Below are 16642 nucleotides of genomic sequence, written 5' to 3'. Positions count from 1 at the left end.
TGCCTTTCTCAAGCTCTCCCTGATTCTCCTCCTGTCGTCAGTAAGGGCTCAGTATTGGTCCTCCACGCCTTACATCATATGGGAGTCAGAATGAAGGTGTGGGGAACCTGAAAATCACTTCATCAGCAGCCACACTGGGCAGAGCTCAGCTTGGCTTAGCTCGGGGAGTAAGTGGCCGATTGCCCAGGCTGCAGCCTTTCCCCGTTGCCAAGAGAGGGCGCTCCTGACCATCTACAGCAGTACCAGGGTGGGCTGGTCACAGTGTTGGAGGCTTCAGGCAGCAAGACAGAAAACAAACTGAGAGCTGAGAAATGATGAGCCCCAGGTCAAAGCTGATGGTGCGGCACTCGGCACTCGGTGAGGAGCCCCCAGAGGCACTCTGTCACTGTTGTCACAGGGTGTGGCTGGCCAGTTGGGAAGTGCTGAGGGCAGGAGCACACACACAGAGAAGGGTATTTTGGTCAGAGAAGATGGTTGCTGTCTCTGACGCCCACTTGAATATTTGACACTGATCTAGCTCTCCAGATGGGGAGAGTGGTTTTTTTGTTTGTCTTATTACTTATTATCTTGGTTTTTCAAGACAGTTTTTCTGTGTAGCCTTGGCTGTCCTGGGACTCACTCTGTAGACCAGGCTGGCCTCGATCTCAGATCAGCCTGCCTCTGCCTAAGGAGTGCTGGGATTAAAGGTGTGTGCCACCACCGCCGCCCAACATTTTGTTTCAGTTTACCGATATCAACTCTTGGGTCAGGAACAAAAAAATTACCGACTGGATTCGGCAGATGAGGCACAGTCAGTCAAGCTGTCACGGTGGATTGCACACTGGAGCCCAGCCAGGCCAGTTAACCAGCCTATAGCACAACAGTCCTCAGCACTGATTTTTTGGTTTTTTATGTGTGTATGTACGTGTTGTGTATGTGTGTGTGTGGGGGGGGGTGTCGACCAGAGGATAGTGCCCGGTATCCCACTCGACTAGTTTCTGCCTTACCCTTCTGAGACAGGATCTTTTATTTTTCTGGTTGGTGTTTTTTTTTTTTTTTTTTTTTTTTTTTGAGACAGGGTTTCTCTGTAATTTTGGTTCCTGTCCTGTCTTGCTCTGTAGACTAGACTGGCCTCGAACTCACAGAGATCTACCTGGTGCTGGGATTAAAGGCATGCGCCACCACCGCCCAGCGAGACAGCTCTCTTACTGAACCTGGAGCTTGGGGTTTTTTCAGCTGGGCTGGCTCGCCCCCAAGCCTTGGGGATCTCTGGCTCTGGCTCCCACACTGGGGTTACAGGCACACTAAGCTGCTCTTGGCTTTTGTGAATAGGTGCTGACTGAAGGGCCCTGTCTTCCCGCCTAACGGAAGCAACTGTTCCTTAGGGAAGGAGCCTTTGTGATCCGCTGAGCACTGCCTCCTCCAGCCCAGTTCCCCTCCAGCTCAGAGCAGCAGCCGCAGCAGAAGAGTTTATAACATCCTGGCCAGGCCCCTTCCTCACCACTGGTAAATAAACTGCAGAGAACCCTCCATGAAGACAAGGACTCTTCCTAGCTCCCTAGCTCCCCAGCTCTGGAAAGCCAGAGCAGGTTTCTGTTGGGCAGGAGGGGGCAACCCCAACACTGCCAGGTCTCCTCCTAAGGACAGGGCACCATATAGCAGCTATGTAGGAAGCAAAATAAATTTGAACTGCAGCTCTAGGCTCTGAACTTCCAACTCTGAGCACCCGACTCGAGATGGAGGGCTGAGAACAGAAACTGCTGTTCAGCCTGACCCTCCAAAGACCATCAGAGCTGACAGAGAGGGACACAATGAGCTGGTGGCCAGAAAGGAGTGGACTCTTCCTCACCTGAGTGCTTCCCAGACATGCTGGGGGCCTGGACTTAGCAGAAGAAACAGGAATGACCAGCTGGATAATGGGATAGCGTCAGGACTCTCCTCCCTTACAGGCTAACCTTGTACCCCAGGCTAGCCTTGGATGCTGAGGCTTAGCTCCTCCCTACTCCTGCACCCACAGAGGTTCCCCCAGGAAAATGCAGATGAAGATCCTTGTCTTGCCTCCTCTAAGTGAAGTACGTGCTAGCCTCCTGCAGCCAGGCAAAGGGGCCTGATGTGGCTAGAATACAAAGGAGGGAAAGAAGCTGGGAGAGGCAGGAACATTATGCCCTGAGCCTTAGGCTCATTGGTCAGACAGAGCAAGGAAGCTGGGTAACTGGTGCATGACTCCCTTGTTCCCTGTGCTTGTCTTGATCACAATGGTGTCCCCAGAGAGAGCTTCTGTACGAGGCTGCCCAGGGACCCATCAGTAAATCCCGCGGCAGTCAGCCTATGTGCCCGACGGTTTGACAAAATGACCAGGGCAGATTTCACCAGCAGACTGCATAGTGCTTGGGGCCCTAACTATTTAGCCCTTCAAGTCTTAGGTGCCCTGGAGAACTCAGCTTTTCCCCTATCACTCTTAAGTGTCTGCTCAGTGCCCATTGGGCAGGACAAGGAAAAGGCTACGAAACCCCAGGGCTTGAAAGCCGCACTTGGCTTCTGTGCGGAGACCCCAGGCCAGGAAGGCCTACAAGGGAAGTGTGACAGGGAAACAGTGTAAGGGGTATGAACGTACACGGGGGAGGAGAGAAAGCTAAAACCTTTGTCCTCTGATTCTTTCAACGGCCACCAAGCTATTGGAGGCCTCAAGAACACTGCTTGCATTCCCACCAAAGATGGCTTGCTTTCCCTCAGGGAGCAGCGTCCCGTCCTGCCCCTTTTCCATCTCTTCAGGGGCCTGGAAAGGACAGCTTTGGTTCTCTTGAGACAGGCCTAACTGGCCTCCCACCCCTCCCCCACTAGCCCAGCTGACCTCAGTACCTGCGACTCTATACACAGGACACCAAAGTGACTCCCTATAGACCCCAGGCCATGTTTGCCAAGGATCTGCAGGATGTGGGGAGTCTAGGATCATTCTCTGAAAGTACCAAGCAGCAAGTTCAAAGCAGAACTCCACAGTAGGAAGGTGACTGTGCATCCCATCTCTGGATGCCGTGTGCAGACAGGGGGTGTTTAGAAGTCACTGGACTTTGCATCCTCTGGGACTGCAGCCACTACCACCCATCTCCAGTGTCAAAGTAACACCTGCTGTGTTGGTCCTTCTACTAGACGTCAGACCTCCGAGGTATGGGCTGGGCTGACAATAGAGGCCTGCCTGGGCCTTCACTGAGTATCCCCCAAACCAGACTCTGCTGCTGTTTCTAGTTTGAAATACATCAAGAACCAGAAGTTAATGTGGTTCACTGCGTTTGACGGGCTAGAAGAAGCCGTTTGCCTCCTACCCTGGCTCACCACTGGAAGGAGCCTTCTATTCTAGGGCAGGAGGGCGTGGCTGAGCCTACTGTCCCACAAGTACCATGTAGCCATCTCAGGCTCTAGCATGTGAACCACATGGCTAGCTGCTTCCTCTACTCCCCCACCTCCCGGGCCAGCCCCTGGACCCTCAAGGGACCCAAGGAGGAAGCAGCAGTGACACTCTAGAATCTGAAGTTCTAAACACTTCGATCCTTTAACACAGTTCCTCCTGTTGTGGTGACCCACACACACACACACACACCATAACATTATTTTTGTTGCTACTTCATAACTGTGATTTTGCTAGTGTTATGAATTGTAATGTAAATGTCTGCTATGCAGGATGGTCCTAGGCGACCCCTGTGAAAAACTCATTCAATCTCCAAAGGGGTCAGGGCGCCCCCAGGTTGAGAACCACTGCTCTAGAACGTAAGCCCCCCTCACTTCCTCTCAGGGGTGGTGTCAATAAATCTCCTTAGAACCAGGTCCCTTCCTCAGTTCTTGCTCTGGAGGTCTCTTCTTCTTTTCCTTTAGTGTACACGCAAGCATGGCTAGGAAACGAGCAGGAAGCAGCCCACGTGGCCTTGTCCCCAGATGGCACAGATGCAGGACTCCAGCTAGCTTTATTGATGCTCCTGTTGGAGCTTGTGAAGGGTTTCCAGCAGTCACAGCACAAAGGCTCCCGCAGAGTCACCATCCACAGGTCTGTTCTGTGGGGACCTTGCCCTCACCCTGACCCTTGACCTCCACTATCACATGGTCCTGTGACCCAGGCTCCATCCAGTCAGAAGGACTTCAAAGCATGGCTACCAGTTTGAAGGTTCCCTCCGGTTTGGCAGGAACCACGTGGACGAAAGTCTTGTAGAGCACAGCACCCTTGGGCAGACTGGTGACCAGATCCACAGCCTCCGCGTTTTTGGGATTGGGCACGTAGACCTCTTTCGTGTAGCGGACTACCCCTTCCTCCAGGGCATAGAGGCACTTGTTCTTCCCAAGTCCCACCTGCAACACACAGAGCTGGTCAGCTGGAATTCGGCAGGTGCTCTGCCCCATGGCCTCAGGCCAGATTCTCCTTCAGAGCCAAGTCTGGAGCAGAAGGGCAGGCTCTGGGAAGTCCCTCTCAGGTCTCTCTTTCCTGCTTGGCACTTCTCTGCCTCTGCTCCTTCACCAGCTCCGGAGGAGAGGAGGGAAAAGAAAACACGGGTAATAGCAGTAATGTCAACACAGCTCGGCAGAAGCGCCCGGACAGATCCCCAAGCCAGGCCCACAAAGGAGCCACAGCTCACTGCCCCTGAGAGCATGCTCTGTTTACAGTTATAAAGTTTAGGTTCATGGAAATACAGATCAAGATTGTGGGGTCCTGCATATGCTAATAAAACAGCAATGACATCGGCGAATACACACAGCGCTTACACAGTAAGTGCTCACAGCTAAGTCCTGAGGTTAGCATTATACTCATTTCTTACTTAGTGCATTAGATATATTCCCAACCCCCTCTTCAGATAATACAAAGTGTTTTAATAAATAATTTAATACAGATTTTTTTAAAAGATTTATTTATTTATTATGTATACAGTATTTCTCCTACATGTTGCCTGCAGGCCAGAAGAGGGCACCAGATCTCATTATCGATGGTTGTGAGCCACCATGTGGTTCTTGGGAATTGAACTCAAAACTTCTGCAAGAGTAGCCACTACTCTTAACCTCTGAGCCACTTCACCAGCCCCTTAATACAGATTTTTAAACTGCCTATACTTTTTTTTTCTTTTACAACTTGAAATTAGATGTATATTTTTTAAAAAAAAAAGAAAGAAAGAAATTTGATGTATAGTAAAACCGGATGGGCTGGAGAGATGACTCAGTGGCTAGAAGCACTTGTTCTTCCAGAGGACCTGAGGTGAGTTCCTGGCACCCACAGCAGCTCACAACTGCCTGGAACTTCAGTTCCAAATAATCCAACACTTTTCTGGCCTAGAATACACACACACACACACACACACACACACACACACACACACACACACACACACACACAGATAGATGATAGATAGATAGATAGATAGATAGATAGATAGATAGATAGATAGATAGATAAATAGATAGAGGAAGATAGGAAGATACAGGCATAGACAGACAGACAGATATTTCTTAAGAAAAGAAAAAGGGGCTGGAGAGATGGCTAAGAGGTTAAGAGCACTGACTGTTGTTCTTCCAGAGGTCCTGAGTTCAATTCCCAGCAACCACATGGTAGCTCACAACCATCTGTAATGAGATCTGGTGCCCTCTTCTGTTCTGCAGGCATACATGCTGTATACAGAATAAATAAATAAATCTTAAAAAAAAAAAAAGAAAGTAAGTTAGGCATGGCAATATTTGCCAGGACTTAGAAGGGGATCACTGTAATTTTAAGACTAGCTTAGGAAACATGGAAAGTTCCAGGCCAGCCAGAGGTACATAGCAAGGAGACCTTGTCTCAAAAACAACAAAAACCGGATGTGTGGTAAGCCATACACAAGCAGTCCGTACCATCTGTTGTCTCTCTCTGATTAAAAGCATGAGTCTATAAGCCAGGAGAGGTGGCACCGGCTGTAATCCCAACACTCAGGTGGCTGCAACAGGAGGATGGAAAATTCAAGGCCAGCTTAGGCAATATAGGAAACCCTTTCTAAACAAATAAACAACAAAATAATAATTATAATAATACAGTTCAAATCCTAGCTCTGCTAAATACTATGTGATCTTCAGCAAGTTACTTTCCTATGTCTGCAAAATGTGGATTAACTCCCTACTTCCCAGGGTCATCTTAAGGATGGAGGGAATGGACCATGAAGAACTTGGAGCATACTTAGCTCAAACATATCAGCTTCCACTGTTATTATTTGGGTGAAGAATTCACATCAATGTTGTTTTGTGGGAGGGGGTTGAGAGTGGGGATTGCTAATAGGTTCTCACTCTATAGTCTTAGCTGGCCTGGAACTCAAGAGATCCGCCTGCCTTTGACTTGAGTGCTGGGTTGAAGGCATACACCACTATGCTGGACTTGATGTTTACAATTTTTATTTTATGTGAGTGTTTTGCCTGCATGTATGTCTGTGTACCACTTGCACGCCTGCTACCATTGAGGAAAGAGAGGGCATCAGATCCCCTAGAACTGGAGTTACAGATGGTTGTGAATCATCGTGTGGGTGCTGGGAATTGAATCTAGGTTCCCTTAACTGCTGAGCCATCTCCCAGCTCCTTTGATGTTGTTTTTAACTGAAGAAAAAGTATTTATTGAATCTGATTCTAATAGAATAAAAAATATTTCTTCCCTTTGAGTCATAAGAGGGGAAATGTCTTAAAATTACAAATTGATAAAAACACTGAAAAGTAAATGTATCAGTAAGAAGTATGCCACTTTAGAAGATAACTGTATTTTAAGCACATTGTTTCTAGGTCCTTAGGCAGCTGCAAATGCCCCATATATCAGATCATTATATAACCCACTTGCATTTTCTATGGAAGAGAAAAATGAGGCCTAGGACATGCTATGATCTAATGTTAGGCAAATCTCAGCTTTAACTAGAGTTCCACCACTCTCTGAGCCTCTGGCATTCAACCATAAAATAGAGATGACATCCACCTCAGAGGGACGGGCTGAGGACAAAAGGCATGAACATGAAAAGGCCGCCCCAGGAATGAGAAGGGGGAAGGGCACAGAGCAACTCACATGGGCGCCTGGGTGCCATCGAAACTGACGCTGAGTGCCAAGGATGTTACCAGCATGAACATAGTGACCTAAAAGAGAAGTCCACAGGTGAGCTGACTGCACCAGTGTTCACAGAAGCACGGCACAATGCTAAGAAGAAATCACAACAGCACAGGACGGCCACCAACCTCCAAGCCTGCTCCCGGACAACACCTCCAAGATGGTCCTACAAAAGAGCGCCTGACCCCCTCATCCAGCAGCCTCTTTTTGGTTGCATGGCTAAGAAACCAGAAATTAATGGGGCCCCTACCCCTCCCTAGATCTCATCTGCCCCTTCAATATGGAGCCAATGCTATGGTGAACTTCAAGAGTACAGAGTGAGGCGCTTCGTGGTGGTTCAGTTTGTCTAAGAAAGAGCAGGGCAGCATCACGGGACGCAGCTGGAAAACAGAACCAAGCACACCCTCACCCTCCATTTTCTTGATGCCATAGTGTTTGCCTCGCGATTTCCCACCAAGGTTCTTCGAGCTGCCGCCTGTCTTCTTGGATGCAAATCTGACGGCCAGAGCTGGAGCTGCCTCGGGGCTCAACAGGGCTGTTTAAGTGCAGAGAAAACAGAAACACTGCTCAGAGGGGCTCCCAAAACGATGCACTTTCTTTGCCTCTGTGGATCATTTGCTAAGCTGAGAAGCAGCAAGGGAGATGAACAGGATGAAAGGTGTGAAGGAAACAAGAATGCTAAGTGTATGGTATTCAGAGAATGCCTGGGCAGAGAGCAATTCATCCTTGGAATGGCCAAGAGGTAAGCATGGTGTGGGGTGGTGTGTGTGTGTGTGTGTGTGTGTGTGTGTGTGTGTGTGTGTGTGTGTGTGTGTGTGTATCTGTGAGTCAGGGAGGGCAGGCAATGAGCTTAAATGGAGAAAAAAATAAACATCATGTACTCTGGCTCCTGACACATTCAGTCCTGCTGAGTATGGAGACAGGAGTGGACATCAGAGAGCGGCCTGCTTCAAAAATTCAGTCCCATGCCCTAGGGAAAGGCCGGACCATGGCACATGGAAAGAGCCTTCGGCTTCCCTCACTTACCCCTTTCAGAGCTACCCACTCACCCACTGAACACCTGTCAACTGCACACCAGAAGAACAGCCTGTCAGGGTGGCTCTGACAGGCAGCTGGTCATTTCAAAAAGGTCCTTTCTTCCCACAGCCCATCAGCAGATGTTCAACCAAGATCAGCACAACTCTGACCTCTCCACTCACCCCAAAGTGCTCAACATTTATTTTAAATAAATGATGTTGAAGGGGGTAGACGTGGTCAAAATACATTGTACCTAAAAATAAAATTCTCAAAGAATAAAAATACTTTAAAAAAATTATCGGGGGCTGGAAAGATGGCTCAGGGGTTAAGAGCACTGACTGCTCTTCCAGAGGAACCGTGTTCAATTCCCAGCACTCACATGGTAGCTCACCACTGTCTGTAACTCCAGTTCCAGGGGACCCTCAGACAGACATACATGCAGGCAAAACACCAATGCACATAAAATAAAAATAAACAAATTATTTAAAAAAAAACATTATCTAAAAATGTGGTGGTATTGTGTTCCCCAAAATATTGTGTATTCTAATAAATTTATCTGGGGTCAGAGAACAGACAGCCACTAGATACAAAGGCTAGAAAATGGTGGCACTCACACCTTTAATCCTAGCATTCCAGAGATAGAAATCCCTCTGGATCTCTGTGAGTTCAAGGCCACATTGGAAATAGCCAGGCATGGTGACTCACGCCTTTAATCCCAGAAAGCCAGCCTTTAAGCCCAGGGAGTGGTGGTAGAAAGCAGAGAGATATATAAGGCGTGAGGACCAGAAACTAGAAGCATTTGGCTGGTTAAGATTTTGGCTGGTTAAGCATTCAGGCTTTTGAGCAGTAATTCAGCTGAGACCCATTCTGGATGAGGACTCAGAGGCCTCCAGTCTGAGGAGACAAGACCAGCTGAGGATCCGGCGAGGTGAGATAGCTGTGGCTTGTTCTGTCTCTCTGATCTACCAGCATGGACCCCAATAACTGGCCTCGGGTTTGATTTTATTAATAAGTACCTTTAAGATTCCTGCCACATAAAAAGCATACTAATGGGGCTGTAGAGACAGCTCAGAGGTTAACAGCACTGACTGTTCTTGCAGAAGACCTCAGTTCAATTTCTTGCACTCATGCAGTGGTTCACAAGCATCTGTAACTCCAGTTCCAGGGGATCCAATGGCTTTTTCTGACCTCTGTGGGTACCAGGCACACAACATGGCACACATATATATATGCATACATATAAAATTCAGGCTAACACACGGGCAGTTGGCAGTCTGTTTCTAGGTCTCTAAACAAAATTATAGGATCGTATCAGTACGCGTAGAGAAGCTTTATGGGTGTTTGAAGCATAAGCTCATAGTGTAAGTTACCTATGTTTCTCAAATTCTCATGAAAGCAGAAACTAGAGATGAGAACCTACAGAGCGGGCCAGGCAGAATGGCACAAGAATGTCTTTGATCTCAGCACTCAGGAGGCAGAGCTAGGCGGATCTCTGTAAGTTCAAGGCCATCTGGTCTACAGAGTGAGTTCCAGGACAGCCAGGGCTACATAGTGAGACCCTGTCTCAAAAACAAACAATAAATAAAAAATGGAAATAAAAATAAAGAAAGGAAAGAGAACTTAGAGAGGCATGTTCAATGTCCAGCACTGGAATCTTGCTAACTTTAAACATCCACTTTTTTTTCCCCTGTAGCCCAAGCAGGCCTTGAACTTGCAATCCTCTGGCCTCAGCCTCACATAAAAACTGTTGTTACAGACATGTATTGCCTGGCTGTAGTCACTGACTTATGGGTGACTGACTTTTGCTTCATCTACATTGTTTCATTTATCTTTGCTCTTGTGAAAAACAAGGGGAACCTGCAGGTTACTTCTCTTCCCTCATTTTACAGACCAGTAAGACCTGTGGAGTCCATCTTCAGAACCAATGTCCTATTCATCTCCTTCCTTCCAAGTTCACTACCATCACCACTAATATCTTGGCCAAATTATCCTATAGCATGGCTACTATTCCAGTTTTCCGGCTGGTTTGCCATATTGGTTATTTTATTTATTTATAGCTTTTGAGACTGTGATCCAGGTTGGCCTTAGACCTGAGGTAATCCTCCTGCCTCAGGCTCCTAAGTGCAGGGATTACAAGCACCACCATTTCTGGTCCCACCTGGTTTCATTTTCATTTCTGTTTATTTATTTGCATCCAGCCCGTCTCCTCTTAACTTGCTAGTCAAAATATAAGACTAGATTAAGTCACTTTCTTGCTTTCTCTCTACAAGAGGGTTATGTCTGTCTCTTTTAAGTCTTAATAGTTTTATCTCTTCAAAAGACTTCCTTGAGGACCTATTCTAAGACTCTTCACAGCATTTATCACAACTCCGACTAAGTTATTTACGTGTGTATTTATTGCCTTACCTACTGAATTTACAAGGGGCTGTAATCACGTTTATGCTGATAATCTCAACAGCGTCTCACCAGACCTGAGCGTTGGTCATGGTCACATACGCCTGAAAACTCAGCACTAAGACGCAAACTACACAGTGAGAAAAAAAAAAAAAAAAAAAAGAAGCTAAGTCCTGAATAACGACTCGATTGACTTTCTTGAACTTATTCTTCTCCATAAACGAAGGGATTCACATAATGAGATGCAGAGTAACGCTCTCGCCCTGCACGCCCAGCCTCCGGCAGCACCGCCCACCACGGGTCACGTGACCGGAGACAGTCGGCCTCCACGGGTCGCGATCCCCTCTCTGCTTTGGCATCCAGGGTTCGCCATGAGATCCAGTTTCCATCTCCCAACCTCCCTGCTGCCTCGCCCCACAACAGCCACAGCACTGAGCTACCTGCTGCCCTTGTCCTCAGCGCAAGAACTGCCGACGCCATGTTTCCTTCGCATTCGCTTCCGGGCTGGGAAATCTGCTTCCGCTACTAGGAGCTCTACTTCCGGATCCTGCGTACAGTTCAAAAAGTGGCGGGAGCAGTAGCAGGTGAGCGCAGATCTCCTGGGGTTTGTGGCAGGTACCTCCGGGGGCTTCTGCCATGGCCCGCTGGCCTCAGAGGCGGGGAGATGGCCGGCATGGACGTTTGTCCCACTGCGGGAGTCACCCGGAGCCTAGGGAGGGACCAGGATGAGGCTCAGCCAGATTCTGTGCTAAGCTGGTTGTAGATGCACAATTTCATTTAATTCCTACAAACCTAAGTTATTGGTAAGTATTGTGTTAAAGAAACTGAGTTCCAAGAAGGTTTCAAGGGTTATCCTAGGCGCACGCCTTGTATCCCAGCACTCGGGAGTCAGAGGCAGGTGGATCTCTGAGTCGAGGCCAGCCTGGTCTACAGAGCGAGATCCAGGACAGGCACCAAAACTACACAGAGAAAGCCTGTCTCGAAAAACCAAAAAATAAAAATATAAAATAAAATAAAATATTTGCATGTGAATATTTGTAGCAGCATTATTTATTATAGCCAAGAAAGGGAAGCAAACTGTCCATCAAGCAATAAATGCTTAAACAAATTGTGGCCTATCCACACAATGGAATAGATTCAGTTACACAAAGGAAGGCATTGCTGGAGCACAGTACTGCCACAGAAGGACCTTTGTTTGTTTGTTTGTTTTTCGAGACAGACTTTCTCTGTGTAGCTTTGCGCCTTTCCTGGAACTCACTTGGTAGCCCAGGCTGGCCTTGAACTCAGAGATCCACCTGACTCTGCCTCCCGAGTGCTGGGATTAAAGGCGTGCGCCACCACTGCCCGGCATGTAGGCTGTTCTTGAACTCAAAGTATCCTCCTGTATCTTCCTCCCAAGAGGGGGCATTGCAGTTGTGCACCAGCTTGCCCAGTTTTTAATAGGATTTCTTTTGGTGGTGATAAAAGCTTTCTGGAACTAGATGATGGTAATGGTTAACAATACAAACATACTAGACCCTATTAATCTGTATGAGTGATTTATTTGTTTACCTGCTAAGTGTAATGATGGGGATTAAACCCATGCTTGATTCTATACATGCTAAGAAAGCACTCTACCACTGAACTACTATTCCAACTCCTAAATTATATTTTAAATAATATATACTATTTCTGGGACTTATAAATGTGAATTAAAATAAAAAGTAATTATGTGAATTATTATTTTTTCTTCATTGTGTGTAGGTGTATGCACACAAGCACACTCATGCATGCATGTGGAGATCAGAGGACAACTTTTGGGCATCAGTTCTCCTTCCACCATGTCAGTTCTGGGGACTGAACTCAGGTTAGCAGCCTAGGTGACATGCATCTTTGCTTGTTGAGCCATCTTCTTAACCTATGTTTTTTTAAAGTTCACTGGTTTTTATTTGATGTGTCTGGAGGCCAGAAGAGGGCGTTAGATCTTCCTGGAGCTGAAATTACAGGTGGTTGTAAGAGCTGTCCAGGGTGGGTGCCGGGAACTGGACTTGGTCCTCTGTAAGAGCAGTACAAACTCTTAACCGCAATCTCCAGCACCAGCATGGTTTTTATTTTGTTTTGTGTGTTTTTGTAGAGATCTCCATGTTAGGGGCCAGAGAGATGACTCAGGTGCTTGCTGCCAAGCCTGATGACATGGTTTCAATCCCCAGGGCTCACATTGTGGAAAGACAAAACCAACTTCCTGCAAGTCCTCTGATTGCCAGATATGGGCTGGGGTATGCACACGCCCACACACAAACACAAATATTTTTAGAACATTTTTAATGATCTCCATGTCAAACCAGGAATTATTGTGCATACTTGTAATCCTAGCATTTGTGAGTGAGAGGCAGAGAGATCAGTTCACAGACATTCTCAGCTACATGAATTCAAGCCTGAGCTACGTGAGACTCTCTCAAAAAGACAAAACAGAAAACTGTGTTGAATGCAGAGATCAGCAAGGGGCTAGTATTGTGTTTTGTTAGTATTCCCATTAAAGTTTTGTAATAGTAACTATATTTTTTTTTATAACTCACCATGACCTAGAAAGGTTTTGAAGAGGGGATCCTGTTGGCGTACCAGTGTGTCCATTTTGAGTTCCGGATTGAATGTGTTGGAGCATGACCTATTTCCCTGATTCTCTTAACGTATTTATCTTCATAATGCTTGGCCACCTCTAGTGGACCAGCTTGGATGGTCTCATAGATGTCTGCTCTCTCCTTTTAGGCAATTAATTGGATAGCGTGTGTTAGAGATGGCTCTAAGAAAGCCGTCCCTCTCCCTGCTTTCCACGGAGAGTGATTCTGAGGAACTGCCCACATTTGCCTTTCTGAAGAAGGAACCACCTTCAGCTGACAGGAATCAGCCTCAGAGGGAGAACGTAGCGGTGGTCACCTCAGATTCCGAGGCCTCCTGTCCTCTGTCACCAGGCTTGGAAGATCCACTATTTATCCTAGATGCAGCTGAAGCTCCCACACAGGCAGAGCCAGTCAGAGTGCTAAGCAGCGGAAGTGAGGATGAAGATGTATTTGTCCCCCTGGCCGAGAGGATCACACGTAAGTTTCTGACACACGAGCAGCTGAGCCCTGGACACTCTGGCTCCTCACTTAAAACTGTTTTGGATCATCAAAATAATACAAGTGGACCATGTGACTGGAAAAAGCACCCATTTCCAAAGATCCCTGCTGCTGTTCCTCTGCGCAGTGCCCTAGAGAAGAGCCCAGCAAATGACGGGGACTCGGTCTTAGACCGTCTGTGCCATCAGCTCCCAGATCACCAGTCTACCCGCAGCGAGTTGGCAGTAACTAAAACAATTCCCGACATCCCTCTACCTCAGAAGAGAACCAAGCGCAGTCAGAAGGTCCAGAGAAGAGGCTCTCAGGGATGCTGGCAGCCAAGCCAAGCAAGCAGGAAGGAAAACACCCCAAGGCTGCATGAGAAGAAAAAGAAGACAGCGACGGTCCATAGGCTGCAAGCCCGGAGGCCGGAGGAATGCCTGAAGCATATTGTGGTGGTGCTGGACCCAGGTTCTCCCATATTCCAGCTCCCCCCTGAGCCCGGCTGTCCGTGTCCTGGACTCCCCCCGTGACCAGTCCCTTCCAATCTATTGCAGAGCTTTTACAGATGGAAGGTGGGGGCCAGCTCCTGGGAGCATTGCAGTCTATGGAGTGCAGCTGCGTGATTGAAGCCCAGGCCGTGCCTCGAAGTATCACTTGGAGGAGGAGGACGGAGCTGGTAGAGGTACGAGCTTCTGGCTGGAGACTCTCCTGCCCCTTCACCCTCTAGGACTGCCGCACTGCCCCTGGTTGAGGCTGTGTGACACAGCTGTTACTGTCCCCAAGTCTGAAGGGATGAGGGGAGGAAGTGGCAAGCAGAATCCAGAAGAGTGAGAGGGCCGCCACTATGACGGGCAAGCCGGGGAAATGAGCGGGCAGAGTTCATTCTCTTCCCTCCAGTGTACCACTCAGGTTCCTAGCTGGGAGCCCAGGGGCCTGGGGATGATCCTGTGATGTCTGGACACAGTTAGGCAGAGTGGGACAGGGAAGAGAATCTGTGTGTCTTCCCCAGTTCTCTAACTGGACTTGGGGACTGGAGCAACTGTGTTTAGATCCTGGCTCAACTGCCGGACTCTGCAGTTTACCACGCGTCTTTGTACTTCAGTTGCCTGTTGTGGTGTGAGGCCACTGGTAACATCACTTTCCCCTGTTGGAGGGTCTAGGTGAGGTATCCTGGCACTAGCATCTGGTAGGCTTAGGGCACATATTCATCCTCCAGCCCGGCGTCTCACGGTGCTGTACTGACTGTTCCCACCATTCTCCCTATCTGTGAATCCAGACACTCCACCCTTCAAGAGTTTAGAAACGAAACATTAAGATGTTCGTCTCCCTCTCGTTTGTCCCTCACAGCTCTCTCGGTAACTTAAGACAGTCACCTACACATTTAACTTGTATTATTAGCAAAACTATATCCATAGCTGGGCATGGTGGCACACGCCTTTAATTCCAGCACTTCGGAGACAGAAGCAGGTGCATCTCTTGAGTTTGAAAGCAGCCGGGTTTGTATATAATGATCAGGCCACTATATATTGAGACCCTGTTTCAGAAACAAACAACAAAACCTCTTATCTTGACAGAGCAGTTTGTCTCTGAAGACACTTTGCACGTTCTCTCGTGTTCCGATCACAGCTGTCCTGAAGGCTGAAATCTCCACACTTCCCAGATAGAGACATGGGATCAGAAAAGCTGAATGCCTGCTTCCGGGTCACAGCTGGAACTCGACCCCAGAGCCCCCCAACTTGTACCCTGCTATGTTAGGAGTCTTGCATTTGGGTTCTAGGGACCGTGAGAAAACTGCCCAGGTCTTGCTCCAGTCGCTCTTCAGCACCCTGTTACTGTGGGGTGGTTGGCCCTGGGGTGGTTGGCCCTGAAGCACCTTGGCTTTGACTGAGCCCTTGGTCCGATGAAGGTTTTTTTTTTTTTTCATCTTTTTTCCCTGGTGCTGCTGGGGATGGAGCGCAGGGCTTCGTGTGTACTAAGTAAACACTCTAGTGTTGAGCTCCATACCCAGCACCAATGCCCCCTCCTTTTTTGTTCCTAGATAGGGTCTCTGTATGTAGCCCTGGCTGGCCTTAAACTCAAATCCGCCTGCCTCTGTCTCCCAAGTGCTGAAATTAAAGGCATGCGTCACCACACCTGGCAATCCTTTCTTAGTCTCCTTTTTTAATTTAGTTTAATTTATTTTTGAGACAGGGTCTCTCTGTGTAACCCTGAGTGCCCTGGAACTCTCTATGTAGCCCAGGCTGGCCTTGAGTACCAATGCCTCCTGAGAGCTGGGATTAAAGGTGTGCGCCACCACTCTCAGCTTTAAAATGTGTTATGGTTTTGTGTGTGAGTATGTGTGTGTGTGTGTGTGTGTGTGTGTGTGTGTGTGTGTGTGCGCGCGCGCGCGCGCACGCGCGCACCGTGGTGCATGTGTGGAGGTCGGAGGACAGCTTTGTGGCATCACTTCGCTCCTTCCACTTTTACGTGGGTTCCAGGCATCGAACTCCCGTCACCGGGCTTGTGTGGCAAGTACTTTTAGCCACTGGATCACCTTAAACCCCCTGTTCACAGTCTGTCTCTGAGATGCAATGCACCAGCCCTGAACAAACAGTTGAGGGGGAGCCACCGGATCACAGGTGGTTTTTCTTGCCACCATGACATCATCCGAGAAGAAAAGGCTATTCCACAGGGCCATTCACCCAGATCCGGCCCACCCACCGCTGCCACAGCTGCCGACCTGCCCTTTGCTGTGTCCTCGGGTCTTTTGCAGGATGGAAAAGACTGGGAGGAAGAGCCGACCATCCTGGTGTTGCTCCTGGCAGAGGCCTTCATGTCCATGGTCAACAACTTAGGGCAGGTGTGTGGGCCCGGGGGGTAGAACTGAGGCATGGAATGGTGCCAGCCTCTTCCCAAGGAGCCAATGTTAATGGCCTTTCTGTCACTATGCAGGGAAGTCCGGGCAGCACTGAGAAAGGGAAGGAGACACTTCGGGGCTTTGTAACTGATGTCACAGCAAGGACAGGGAAAGCATTGTCACTGGTGATTGTGGACCAGGAGAAATGCTTCAGGTATGGATATGCCCTATAGATATAGGCCTTAAAGGGGCAGTTCG

General features: G+C 48.3%; 2 protein-coding genes across 2 annotated transcripts in view; one reads left to right on the top strand and one right to left on the bottom strand.

Annotated features, from left to right (window-relative positions):
* Positions 1-3916: 3916 nt before the first annotated feature.
* Positions 3917-11008, bottom strand: Mrpl27 (mitochondrial ribosomal protein L27). Its single transcript, XM_006971945.4, has 4 exons — positions 10912-11008; positions 7470-7595; positions 7022-7089; positions 3917-4314 (listed from the first exon to the last, which is right to left on the bottom strand). The coding sequence occupies exons 1-4, from the start codon at positions 10949-10951 to the stop codon at positions 4108-4110; spliced, it is 441 nt and encodes a 146-aa protein (XP_006972007.1). The 5' UTR covers positions 10952-11008; the 3' UTR covers positions 3917-4107.
* Positions 10950-16642, top strand: part of Eme1 (essential meiotic structure-specific endonuclease 1) — an 8602-nt gene continuing 2909 nt past the window's right edge. The window contains exons 1-5 of the mRNA XM_006971946.4: positions 10950-11055; positions 13217-14016; positions 14103-14230; positions 16301-16387; positions 16480-16598. Coding sequence (XP_006972008.1) covers positions 13245-14016; positions 14103-14230; positions 16301-16387; positions 16480-16598 — 1106 coding nt within the window. The 5' untranslated portion in view covers positions 10950-11055; positions 13217-13244. The remainder of the gene's footprint in view (positions 11056-13216; positions 14017-14102; positions 14231-16300; positions 16388-16479; positions 16599-16642) is intronic.

Source organism: Peromyscus maniculatus, chromosome 8, assembly GCF_049852395.1.
Source record: "Peromyscus maniculatus bairdii isolate BWxNUB_F1_BW_parent chromosome 8, HU_Pman_BW_mat_3.1, whole genome shotgun sequence".
NCBI lineage: Eukaryota > Metazoa > Chordata > Mammalia > Rodentia > Cricetidae > Peromyscus > Peromyscus maniculatus.
This window is presented reverse-complemented; position numbering and strand designations above follow the sequence as displayed.